Genomic DNA, 14,230 nt, shown 5'->3' on the forward strand with positions numbered 1-14,230 from the left:
TGGGTGGTGTAGTCAGAAGGGAAGCCAAGGGTCAGCAACAGGAAGTCTCGGTTAGCAATACATATGGATGAGGCCATTAGCGTAGTCAGAAGGGAAGCCAGGGGCCAGCACTAGGAGGTCTCAGTTTGCAGTACAGATGGATGCGGTGGGTAGCATAGTCAGAAGGGAAGCCATAAGTTGGTACCAGGAGGTCTTGTAGCAATAGCAGAGGAGCAGGCAGAAGTGGAGCTTGACCAATGCTGTGGAGCAGAATAATCATGCAAGGAAGGAGTGTCAGGGCCAGGCTTTTATAGGAAGTTCTAATCAGAAACAGGCAGAGCAAGAATAGGGGCTAAATAGTAAAATCTGGAAACAAGGTAAGGGAATGCAGGGAAACTGCCCAAGCATAGATGGCTCAATAGGGAGAGCCACTGACTAAAGCACAGGAGGTCAGAGGGGTTCAAGCTCTGACAACTATTTAGACAAAGTATGGAAAGAGTCATGAAAAGGCCTTTATTGAAAAAAAGACATATGTGAAAATACAACAAGAGATACAAACTAAAAGTACAGAACTATCTTACTGATAAAAAAACCACAAAGACAAAAATGCCTGCCAGGCTGGTAATTTTCCGGCCCGGTTGCAATCCTAGGTCCACTGTTAAGGTGCTGAGGGTGCTGCATGGTGAAACCTCAATTATGTAACATCAAATGGGTATCAAATGGGTATTTCAAGCATAGTCATTTATGCAGATGCTTAGAGTATGCCATAAATATCTGAGATGTTACTGTTACATTATCTATTTCAGACACTCTAAGCCATATAAACATAGCCTGACATAACATAGTTAAAAGCATTTTGAGAACCTTTGTTTTCTAACCTTAAAGAGGGAGTCTGGCATCAATTAAAATGGAAAAAAATGCCATATAAGCCTTTTCCTGAAAATCATCCCTCAACCAATCACAGGCAGTGCTCAACCATTCATTGAATGACAGCTGAGCGCTGCCTGTGATTGGTCACAGCGCACAGACAATCACAGGCAGTGCTCAGCCATTCATTGGATTCAGCTGTGGCAGGGGATTCCTTCATCCCCATGGGGAGTCCCCTTGTCACTGAACACTGTAAAAGTGCTGACACAGGATTTTAAGAACACTAAAGAGAGAATCATTGTGTCACACTCTGCCCACTCAGGTATCACAGTGCACAAAGGAAATAACAATACATCTCAAACAATTCTAACAGCAAAGTCAAAGCAACTGCAGTGTATTTAAAATTAGGAATCATTTTGTTATAGTGTATTAAAAAGAAATCTTGAAATCTTGCTGTTTTCACCCTGTGCACTAAGCCTTCACAATAAATTGACAAATTCTATATTGTACAGATCCCTTTTTTGTAGTCATCAGGGCAGGATTACCTCTATTATAAAGTTGGAGGCAGATGGTAAAGAATCATACCATTGACAATAGATAATAGACACAGGTCGCCTCCTCCTTCTCTTCTTCTTTCACAATGAACTCTGCATGGTACAAAGCATGCCCACACCACTTTTCAATAGAAATCAATTAATAATTTTCTTAAAGAGTTTACTTCTGTCCATGTGGCAGTTATAAAGCAAGATGTCTGCCTCCACAATCATGTACAAAATAGAATGTAGAAATATACTAAGGAAATTGGTCAGATAACACAGGCATGCTTTTATGTAGGCCCCCTCAGGTACTGGGTGCAACATGGCCTCTATAGAAAGTGATGCATTTTCCAAACAGGTGAGGTTACCATTCTTTGAAAAATAACCCTCACATTGTTTGTCTCCATATGACATATTACAAAAGCTTTTACGTTTGAAATGATCGAGTGGTAAGTGGAAGATCTCACTCAAGAGCATTTCCCTTTCAATGTATTCAGTTTTTAGTATGTCTCCGTAAAAGTCCTTACCCAGTCTGATTTTAAAATAATATTTCCTAGTAATTTAATGCAATAAGAACTTTATGCTTTTACGTTAATAGTGCATCGCATTTTCATCGATTTAGTAATAATGCAACTAATTCAACTGACGTATTGCAAAGATGGTTCTTAAAAGGGGCCAAATTATCTCAATTATAGTCTTTGTACACACATCCATATACACTTAAATCACCCGTAGACCAACAAACAAGTAGAGACCAACGGGTAGAACATACAAGGGGTGGACAGAAATATCTAAACACCTTACAAAATGCATGAGAATTTAATGATTAGCACTAAGCTGCCCTTTTGACCCCTGCTTGGCTGAGAGCTTTCCCTCCAAATTTTTGTTTACCTCACCTCTTGCCCTGCTCTGGGTGGTTTTGGGAGCCAGCTGGTAATAGCAGCTGAGTAGCTCAAACCTCTGACCAATGGAACCTTGTTGCTCGGAAAGATGTTCCATTCTGCCCAGCAGCATCTGTGTTATATTACTTTCACTAAAAATCGGACTCTACATGTCTTCTTGAAATATGATTAATAATGCCATGTAACTTAAGGCATGCATTTTGCACGGTGTCTCCATATTTTTTTCCACTTGCTGCTTCACAAAAATTGTATAAATGATTAACATATATACAAATATGAAACTTTGTATAAGGAAAAGGTGGCATCTTATTCGTAATTTGGCAGCCCGTAGTATCCCTTCCTCTGCCTGCACAGACTCCACCTCAGTTAACAAAAGCCCATCTAGTAAATACTAGACAGACACAAAGGTGAGGAAGGGAGTGCTGATACACACTTAAAAGAAATGATACTGTTCAAGGGAAAATGTCATGGGTCGACGGCCATATCGGATCAGGACCGGGGTGACATCAAGTTATCAACCCTGGCCCATATGATCCACATGTCGGCACATGCTCAGTGTCATTCTGGCTTTGGACGCCAACATTAACACTTCTCTGCTTATATGTGGATGGATTGGTCAACTGGCAGGCATGCGTCCCAGCAGACTAATCAGCGTTTGCCTGTTTGCATTTATTCTAACTCCTCATTGAGTACACCATTTATACTTCTAGATGAAAGCTGTTTCTAGTCATGTTGGCAGCTCCTGTTCTGTTCTATTGTCAGATCTGTTTGGTGTGAAGGAAATTTGGGGTGTTGTAACATCTATCTCCTGACTTATTGCTATTTCTGCATTGTTATTTTATCTGGTTCATTGCAGGCTTGTTTATTAGCTATACCATATATATTATTACTGTAGCTAACATTATCCCTGTTTCTAACTAGGGAGATTCAGGGTCATCCTAGGGTTGCCCTCATCAGGGCGAGTGCTCCACTTTTAGATAGAGTCTCATTGCATAAGTAAGTTAGGGTCAGATTTCCCATTCCCCCACTTCTTGGTTTTGTAGCCCTCTACATTAGTATATTGTGTATATATATGTGTCCTTTTAGGACAACAAACTATGTCTGGCCCGAAAGAAGTGTTTTGCGTCCAGCTGGGATGTAACACACAGCATGATGTGAGAGGGGGAAGAGCAGCAAGGCAAGGCTATGATTGGCTGAAAGCACACAGCACAGCTCTGACATCACACCAGGAAGAGCTAATCAACTCAGGAAGCCTAGAGACAGGAAGTATGCATTAGCAGAAACCAGTAGAGGAAAATAAAACCCAAAATAAGGATAGGCACCACATTTCTGTCTGCACATTTAATACACAGCTGTTTTACAATTTTTTTCTCCTTTCTAAAACTATATAAAAATATCGTATTTATGTGTGTAAATATATAACAATGTCCCATTATATATTTGCATTCAGGAAAGGCCTATCCCCCCGAATTCTACTATGATACCTACAACCCACTATGGCAAAGCAAAGCCAGTGTCTACTCCTACAGTTTACAGTGGACTCAGATGAACCCGGACGCTGTGGACCGAATACTGGCGTATCGCTTGGGACTTAAGCAGGTGATCCCTTACACTAAAGAATAAAATAACAATTTAATGGGTGCATTATTTGCTTGTCTTGAGATTGTAAGGCGTGTACTAAAGCATTGAAAAACATTCTTGAAAGGGTAATCATTCCTTCTTACTCGCCGGGAATTGATTTCTTGGTTACAGATGTGCTGTGTAGAGCAGGAGATACGACAGACAGGTTTGCAATTTAAAGGCCTAAAAATTTAATTACATTTTAAGATTAACTTCCATCTGAAGGAACTTGGGTTGAGATAAAAGCATACTTGTAAAATACAAGACATTCAGATATAGATCATTTGTTTTATGCATGCCGAGTTGGCCTCTGCTTTCGCACCATATGCAACAGAAGGCAGGAAGGCTTCTCATCTACAGTCTACAATCATCATCCTGGAGGACGCTTGTCTGTTTGATTGCTGTGTGCTCAATTAAAAAAAATCTGGAAGATAAGGACAGAAAAAGACTAGCTCCAATAACATAAGATTTTTGCTACTTACTGAAATACCTGTTTCTTAAAGGAAGCGTCTACTTTAGAAAAACTATTTTCACACACCATATTAGGAAATTCAGATTTAGTAGATAAGGGTTCTCTGTTCAGAATCCACATCTCTAGCTCTAGGTGGGGAGAGTGAGTATAAAGAGTGTCCCTCATACTGGAGGACCTACTATGTCCTACAGTACACAAACAATCCCTTGATATGAATGGGCAGTGTGTAATGCTTTATTTTTCCTGTGATGGCGCTGTAGGGAAATGAAGGATCAGCCCTATTCTCATTTGCACAAGGAAAGACTAGAAGCAATGGGATGAAACTGAAAGGGAGGAGACACAGATTAGATATTACTTTCTGACAGTGAGGCCTCATTCACACAAGCGTGGTTTTGACGCAGAATAGGTGCGTGAAAAAAAATTGCATCTATTAGAAGCAATGGTTTCCTATAGAAGCGTTCAGATGAAGGAATTTTAGATGTGCAAAAAATGTGCACCTTACAAAGATAGGACAGGCTTGGCTACAATGCATGCATCTAAGGTCCATGGTGCAAGAAAAGATAGGATCTGACCCATCTTCGGTGCGTGATGTGCAGGAGTTTCCATTGACTCCTATAGGAGAAGGAGTCTATGGAAACTACTGTGCTGGAAAAGAAGATTCTATGTCATTTTAGGAGGATATCTGCCGACCAAGGGAATTCCCAACTGCAGCGACACCGCTACACCCAGAAGCACATTTTAAATGTCCCACTGTAGACTCTTGTTAGTCCCCATGGAGATGAGGGTATACTCTGAGGGTTCCCTTAATCTCTGTGGGGACTAACAGAGGTATACAATGGGACATTTTAAATGTGCTTCTGGGCAGCACGTTTTAAATGTCCCACTGTAAGCAGCTGGGAATTCCTCAAGCCCCGCTGCTGGGCGATTTCCCAGCAGTGGGGGGCAGTAGGGGACTCCCTCCACCTCTCTACCCAGCAGCGGATTCCTCAAGGGATTTCCCTACAGTGGTTAGAGAGAGGGGGTGGGGTTACAGGCCTCACCTGAGAGCATGGGAGGAGGGGGCAGGGCTAGAGGGATCCATCCTCTAGCCCTGCCCCTCTAGACACACACTCTCTGTCTTTTCTATAGGGGATCATTGTGAGAAGTCCTATAGCCCCTCCCCCCTCTCTAGTCCTGCCCCTCTCTCTGCGCTATTGGGATATCCTTTGGCGATCCCCGTAGGAGGGACAGAGTGAGCAGGGCTATGGGGGGGATTAAGCCATAGCAGGGAGAGAGAGCACAGCTATGAGGAAATCCTAAAGCCCCGCGGGGCTTCATCTCGCTGGGCTCCATCACACTGGTGAGAGTGATATCAGGCTGTGATTCACGCCCCGATATCAACCTCACCATCCCTCTGAAAACTCCTGGATGCGAGGCGTTTTTCACATGGAAACAGCCTTGCATCCTTGGGGGGGTTTCCTTCATCCTGCCACAACTGTCACAGCTGCAGCAGGGGATTGCGATGTTTGTGCTTATTTGTGCATGTAAAATGCACGTGTGTAATACGTAATGATTAGAAATTATTGATTTCAAATTCTTCCATGAGGCTGATGAAAGGCAAAGTAGCTAAAAAAGGACACAATCCATCCCCCAATAAGGTACAGTCTTCCCTTACCGCTGCATAATAGTACAGCATGGACAGCAAGTAGTGTCTGCAGCACGTCGAGCTATTACAGGGTGTGGATGCCGCAGGCTCAGGAGTTCCAGCTTCACTATCATAGCATGCACCTGATACCCTACCATAGTGACTGGAATCAGAGTTAACTCTGTTCCTGGCTAATTAACCCATCACATGCTGAAGTAAGTGTTTTTACAGAGGGAAGGGATTCCCTCTGTAATCCTATCAGAACCCCTCACGACAAGACTGCAGGGTGCCTATGGATTGCATATGGCTGATGGAGGACTAACAATGGCTATATACCTCAGGTCAATTGTGCAGGGTTCCAAGCTAAATAGAATGATGTCCCCCCAACAGTTACTACAAGCCCACCTAAGACATTGTAAATCATGGCAGATGCCAAAGGTACTTACCAAATCTGTGGAAAGCTGCTTGACCTTTCTCTTCGCCTCAAACCTAGGACTTTACCTGTTTTACAAGTTTATCAGCTGTTACCCCTGGAACATTGTACTTTAGGGTTCTTTTAGATGAACGTTACACAAGCTTAAACACAACATATTGTATTGTGTATTGGCGCAATTTAATGTACTTTTTGTGCATACAGCAGGGTTTTTTGCACACCGCATACTACCTTCCCCCGATTTAAATGGCTATTTAGCCTAATGAGGTCCACATGTGTTCTCCTCTTCATAGAATTGTGCAGCCTATAGCACATTTACATGCATATTGAGTGCGCATTCATGCACCTCCCATAGACCTTTATGGGGTATTTTCTCCGCAACTACACAGGAAGATACAGTACGTTCTATTTTTTTGTGTGTGCAAAAAAACACTACTGAGAACAAACCTATTGACATCCATGGGTTTTATTCTCTGTGTATAGCGCACATATATTTTGCATCTAAAGACTAAGAATGACCAGCTAATTGAATGTTAAAACCAATTTAGGGCGGTGTCACACAAGCGAATGCGCAAATACGCTGCGCATGAACGATGTTTGAAGATTCACGTAATTTTTCGCAGTGTTTCACCCTTTCACTTGAAAACACCACCACCCCACCCCATAGACTTCTGTGGGGCCATTGCCGTTCAAAATGCAGGAAAATAGAACAGATCCTATTTTTTTGTACATGCACGAGGTGCATGCACAAAATGTGTTTATGAGAACAAACCCATCGAAATCAATTATTCTGTGATAATCTTGCGCAGATTTTACATGCACAAAAATGCATGCAAATGCGTCTGTGTGAAGGAGCCCTAACCGGTATTATACACAGTGACTTTTACTACACTATCTACAATAAGGGCGCCCACCCACTGGCGATTTTTTTTTCTTTGCGTTTTGCGTTTTTTCTCAAGAGCAATTAGAATTGAATGTACTCCTGTCCACTGGCGTTTTTTGTTGCGTTGCGTTTTTTAACATAGGAACTGTCAGTTGCATATGTGTCCTTATTTTTCTCCTAATGCACCCATGAAAGTCAATGGAAATTAATGGAAAAGCCGCGAAAACGCGGCAAAAAACGCCGCGAAAAACGTGGGAAAAACGCCGCGAAAACGCAGCGTTTTTCACGCACGAAAATCGCAAACGCCAGTGGGTGGGCGCCCTAAATCTACATTTACACCACACTTCATATCCAGCCTGCATGTGCAGCGCCTGAGCCAGACGCGCCAAGGAAGAGGAGACCACGGGGACTGTAAGATGGATGTCACAGGTGGCTCTGTAATCTCTCCTAACAATGGCGACAAGGTGCCTGCTCAGTCCCCGCACAGTGGCACGAATAATAGATAGATGCTTGTTATTAAACGGTGGTTTCTCAGGTGACGCCAGCACTTCAACCAGAATTGGCAGTAAATAATGTGACGTGAGTCCTGGTAGCTTTTTGTCGTAAACAGGAAGTGCGCGGTTTACTGAAGTTTTTAAGTAATTAACTGAGTACAACAATGGCAGTCTTGAGCAGAGCAATTAATCTTGCAGTATACAACACGGTGCAATACAGTTGAATTCCTGAATACTTCAACGCTCTCTCTATGAAAAGGTGACACAGTAGAAATTCCCACAGGCCTAGTTAACTGTTGGGCTTACTGGAAAGTTGGCGATGCAGTTTAAGATGAAGATTTTGGTGGACTTTGGACTATCCCTGGTTTTGACTTCATCGGGTTTTTTGTGTAACTCACTATTTAAGTGGACAGGGTCCCAGGTTATCTCCTCCTCACTGCTGTCAGGCTAGGGAGCCAAAGAATCCTAGCTTCGCTGCTGGAAAAATGTAAGTTGAAGTTGCTTGCGCTGCTGACTTCCTCCTACATGTCCTCCTCTGACAACTTCCTAAGGAGACTCTTTTAACTGCTCCTTCACTTCCTTTCTTGTTCCCGCATTTTCTCTCCTCTCCTCCTCCTCAGCATAGAGGCTCACTGTGAAGTATTCCACTCTGAACTCCAACCACCAATCAGTGGGGGCAGGACATATAGCCAATCAGCAGCCAGCTAAAACCAAGCTTTAGGCTTAAGAAGAAGGGGGAAACAAGGTTTCTCTGATGTATGGCACTTTATATGTCTCCTGGAAGCACATAGCAAAGTGTGACAGGACTATGAATGTGTGGTTATTCTGGAGGGCCCTCTGGGCCACTAAACGTGGTGGTGCTATTCTCACACAGGTGTAAGCAAGATGTATGTGCGCCATGCAGGGCGCACGATCGCAGGCTATTGTGCCTGTATTGGCATATTTTACTGCACTTCATTGCGCTGTGGGGACCACTGGTCCCGGCTGAGCCATGTTGGAGTGGCAGGGCAGTCTACTTAGTAAGTGGGTCAGCTGACTCTGTAGCATGGGTCAGCTGACTTTGTGGGCTTAGGTGTTCTTGTTTAAGCCTGCACCAGTGAACTGCACGATTTTGGGCAGACAGGGGCCTTCCTGGGCAATTGCGTATCAAAATAGAGCATGTAGCATTTCTTTCCCCACGATCAAAATGCTGACAGAAGAAAAACACTTGTGAAGGAACCCATTTAATTCAATGAAAATGTGGAAACAAATAATTGACAAGGAACCCCTTTTGAACCATCGATTGCTGCTAAATCCACATGTGCATCCACATTAAAATCGTGGAAGAACTCTGAGTCTCAAGGCTTCTTCACATGGGTGTGCCTTTGTCCTGTTATGCGGCCGTGATAATTACGAGCACATAACAGGAGTAAACAAAATTACTGATCTCAAAGGTTTTGTTTTCACTATTGGGATTCTCTCGAGAAAAGATAAGACTTGCCCATTAATACTACGTGCGGGAAAGATAGGGCAGGACCTATCTTGCAGTTTTGTTTTTTTTCCCAAACTTCTGCGCTGTGGCACAGAATTTGAATGGCCTGAGAAGAGTAAAAAACTTGTTCATGCGCAACTACACTCCGTACCGTAAAAAGATAGAGCAGGTCCTTTTTCTTTGCGTGTGACTGAATTAGAAAATCGTGCATTTGAAAAAAGCCATTGACATCAATGGGTTCTATTCTCTGCATATTGCATGTCTGAAGAAGCCATCAAAATCAGTTTCATTCCTCGGAAAAGGAATAGATCTGTATCATGTTCATTGATTTCTGCAATAGCCATTCCGATGAACTGGACAGTTGCAGGAATTTCCTCAACAAATCTGCCATGCAGGGGCATAGCTAAAGGCTCATGGGCCCGGGTGCAAAAGTTTATCTTGGGGGCCCTTCCAACTTCTCTTAACCCCTTACTGCAGAGGCGTAACTTGAAGCTCCTGGGCCCCAATGCAAAATCTGTAACAGGACCCCCAACTATAATGCTTTATTCATAGTACTGGGCTCCCTATATGGAGAGGAGAGGCCTTATGGGCCTCCTAATGCTCCTGGGCCCAGGTGCAACAGAATCCCCTGCATCTGCTGTGGATTTTGATGCGGAATAGCTGGCAGGATTCTGCTATTCTCAATTCTGCACTAAAATCATCACGTTAGCAGTGTAGATTTTGGTGCCGAATATTCAACAAGAGAGCAAGTCCCACAATGCTGTTGCAGAATACTCAGTCCTGTGAGAAAGGTCCCTTGGGTGTTTAATGGGCTGTTTGGGTTTAAAAAAAATGAAAAAATGGCGGCTTTCTTCCAATTGTTTCCCTGGGCAATTTTTTATGTGCCAATTGGGATCATAATGCAATTTTGTATTGCAAATATTGTCACAAACTAATTAATACACGTTAAATTGTCATGTGATGACCTTCAGAACTGTTTCATGCTAATAAAATTAGTGCTTTTAGTAGCTTCTACCCTAGTCGCAGACATCACTATATGGCTATTAATAAAAGTTAAAGGACATGTCTACAATGCCCAAAGGGACATATAAACTATGACCTTCTTAATAGAATCACAAAGCAGCTCAGTAATACCCAGGTTGTATCTAGAGGTTGCAGCAGAAATATGAGGCCGTTACTGTAGAGGTGACTTTAGTCATTCAATTGCTGCTTTCAGGGGTTTGTGTTTAACTGTTATGTTATACCTAGTGCAGGGCCTTAGGACACGGAACATAACACAGGGATTCGAGGACCACTAAAGAAAGAATCATGTGCCACGCTCCATCCCTCGGGCCCTGCAGTAGCCATAACATAGTACATCAGTTTTATCTGGAGTGTTCCTTTAAGGGCTTAAACAGATGTGCCTGTTTTAGTCCCATTATGATTTTAATGGTTTTGTTTTCACTATAGGGATTCCCGCGCATTATTACTACGTGCAAGAAAAGATAGGACTTGCCCTATATTTCTTGCACGTTGTTAATACTACATGTTAGGAAGATAAGGCAGGACCTAACTTCCCCGCTGTTTTTTGTTATACTTACTGGTATATGATCATTAGTAGTCAAGAAGATTGACTATTATACAAACTTAGAACAAAGAATCCTCAGAGTGATGACTGTAAGGGCTCATTCACATGATCATGTGCGTAAAACGCTACATGGGTTACACACATGATACGAAAGCCCTTGGATGCAAATTAGACTCCTGGACCTCAGAATTATCACAGATTGACAGTGTCAGTCCTGATGGAATAGTAGTACACTTAGGAACAGAGCAAGGGTGGTCATCAGAACAGCAGTCAAGATCCAACATAGCCCGAAAGCGAGCCATGAGTCATTACCAGGAGAGCAGACAGGAAAGAACAAACCAGGAATTTAGTCAGAAACAAAGGCAGGAGTCAAAGCCAGGAGTAGGACAACACGTACCAGGCAGACAAATCAAAGAATTAAGCAGGTGCCCTGACGTTTCAGTGTCTTTAAATTTAGTGGTGCAAAGACAGGTAACATCATGGAACTCATACTACACAAGTCCCATTAGATATAAGAGCTGGACAAAGAAGTGGTTCTGCCATGAAGAGCTGCAGGTGTGGAAGGCCACTTATCTGCACCATGTGTAGCTAGAAAATTAGAGAGGCGGAGAAGGAACCCAGTATTCACGTACTAGTGCATCCAGCAGCATGAACCTCCATCGACAACACTCAGCATCTGTCCCTGACTGTGTTTACTATCGTTACTGTTCCAATTAATAAGTTTACAAAAAAAGCAAAAGGTGAGAGAGTATTACTAGCGAGTGCGACACCGCATGTCATGTGATCGATTTCACTATACCGACAGGATGCTAGTCATATTGACAGTGGGGTTGACCGTAGTACAGCCCCAAGCCTATTCTGAACCAAAAGACCAAAGCCCCTGGTGCCCCTAGGGACTTTCAAATGTCCTCAACCACTAGGTGACATGTTTCAGCATAAGGTCCCTTTAAATAGACTGCCAGGGTCTAATATCATCTCCTAGTACAACCTGACAACACCGTGCAGATACTGTAAGACAACCACAGGACTAGGATAGGGGGCATCAATAGGGCAATGGAGGCATCCAGTTCTATTAAACACAGGAACTAGGAGTGGTGGGTAACAGTTGCTTTACATATCAATTAAGCTCCTACTCCATGGATTTGATTGCATCGTAACATTTCCACATCTAAGACTATATTGTCATCTGTGCCAGGACACCCATCACATAATCTGTCATATATGATGGAAAAATTAGCACCGCATGCCTTTTTCCACCAAAATGATGGATACCTAGGCAGAATGCTATAGACCACATTATAAGTCAATTATGTACATTGTGCATGGGTGGTGTCAGCGGTGTGATGAATCTGATACTGTGTTGTGCTTTAGAGTGTTGTTAATCTCTGCTGCACAGATGCAAATGGCTAGGGACAAGTGCCAGACTGCCTTCCTTAACCCCTTAAGGACCAGGTTGTTTTGTACCTTAAGGACCAGACACTTTTTAGGGATTTTACCCATGTGGCGGTTTTACTGCTCTATTTTTTTTCCTTTAGCTACCAAAATTATATTTGCTCCGTCTTTTTTTTCATGAAATATAGGACTATTTTTTTATATCTTTTTCACTGCCTTTTTTCCCGTTTTTTAGTTTTATTGGAGGTAAAAAGCTAAAAAAAAATGATTTTTTTAAACATTTATAGTTTTTTTAAAATTATTTTTATATTTACACTAAAATAAAGTATGGGAATGGGTTCCTCTATTTGTTTCGGACGTTTTGATATATAATATGTATGGTTTTGGTTTACAGGGTGCTTATAGCAACGTTTTTGGTTGGTGTCGATTTTGGGTTATTTTCTTTCTTATGTATATATTATTGTTTTATTCTGGAATTTTATTTTACTTATTTATGTAATTGTGTTTTTTACTATCTATGTCCCCCATGACGTCATGTAAGACCTTTGGGGGACATTCACATTTTAAAATTTTTTTTATTTGACTTTTTCCTACTGTAGCTGGGGCGTCCCCAGGAGCCCCAGTTACAGGGGAAAACAGCCCCTGTAGTGACATTAGTCACCTGCAAAGCTGCCAGGGCCTTGTTTGACCCTCCAGGTCTGCAGTAGCAGGGAATCCAGGGAGGTCACATGACCCCCCCCCCCACCCCCCAGGCTCCCGTAGTGAAAGTGCATGTTACTTTCACTTTCTCCACACAGTGCTCATTGAGCACTGTATATCGGGGAAGCAGAAGGCAGAAAGCGTTAAAACCCCCTCCTGCCTTCTGCTCCTGGTTATCAGCTGTTACTAACAACTGATAACCTGTTCCTGCTCTGATTGATTGCAGAGCAGGAGACTTAAAGCACCCCCATAATTTTATTATCGGCGGTGCTCTAAGCCCAGGACCAGCCGCCATAAATTTATCGTGGCTGGTCCTAAACGGGTTAATTCCGGATAGACCGCGGATCGGATGGCTTCCATTGATTTCAATGGAAGCCATCTCTGCGGAAAATGCTCCGAAATGGAGCATGCTGCAATTTTTTTTTCCCTTTCACAAACGGAAATCGCAGTTGATTTCTGCTTGTGTGCATGGAACGATCACTTTTGCATTGCATCCTTTGAACGGACATTGCTGCGGAACCTACAGGCAGATGCCTGCCGCGGGTTTCCGCAGCAAAACTCTGCCTGTGTACATGAGGCCTGAGATATAGTTTAATATCCCAAGTACACATACATGGCAGCTTATTCTGAAAAGTTAGGTACACTTTTAAAGTAGCAGCGCTTACACATATACTCCATATTAACATATGCCTATTCTCTATCCAAGACTTGAGCTTTGGGTTGTCTCTTCGTAGAGCGGTGAGGCTTTCATTATATGTTTCAAGTACAGTGTTGTTTGTGGACTTGGCCTCACCTGCCCCATTAGTTCAGACTATTTCTTTAGCTTCTTTGTGGTAATGTAGTTTGCATTATTATTTGTATATTACGTACTTTCACTCTTCTCTTCATTCTGTATTTGTTGATCCCGATACCTTCTACTCTTGGCAGATCCTTTGGACCTGTGCGCCTTTGTTTAACTTTTTGAACATTGAGAGTTTTTCTTGCTGCATTTACCTTTCCTAAACAGTTCTCTTATATTAAGTGCCTAAACATTCCCTCTGTCAAGTACTGTAATAGTGACTGCATTAACCTTCTATGATGCCGAGAGTGGGTATTTCATAAAAGCCGAATACGGCAAAGTAAACATTTTATGCTTTTGAAAGTTCCTTCTGTCAATGTTCTGTCAGGTAAAGTCATCATGAGAAGCATTTTCCATAAGGAAAATTAAGACATTAACATGCGCCAGTTCTCGGAGAGACTAAATGCCCAACAAACAGAAAGCTTTTAGTAGCTGTGCATTTGCTTTTGAGTG

At 42.5% G+C, this 14,230-nt stretch overlaps 1 protein-coding gene across 2 annotated transcripts in view; it reads left to right on the plus strand.

The window, feature by feature from the left end:
* Positions 1–14,230, plus strand: part of MDGA2 (MAM domain containing glycosylphosphatidylinositol anchor 2) — a 646,753-nt gene that overhangs the window by 565,222 nt on the left and 67,301 nt on the right. For both annotated transcript variants that reach the window (XM_066608091.1, XM_066608092.1), the window contains exon 10: positions 3,735–3,883. In XM_066608091.1, the coding sequence (XP_066464188.1) occupies positions 3,735–3,883 (149 nt within the window). The remainder of the gene's footprint in view (positions 1–3,734; positions 3,884–14,230) is intronic.

This window comes from Eleutherodactylus coqui, chromosome 6 (genome assembly GCF_035609145.1).
Source record: "Eleutherodactylus coqui strain aEleCoq1 chromosome 6, aEleCoq1.hap1, whole genome shotgun sequence".
NCBI classification, from domain to species: domain Eukaryota; kingdom Metazoa; phylum Chordata; class Amphibia; order Anura; family Eleutherodactylidae; genus Eleutherodactylus; species Eleutherodactylus coqui.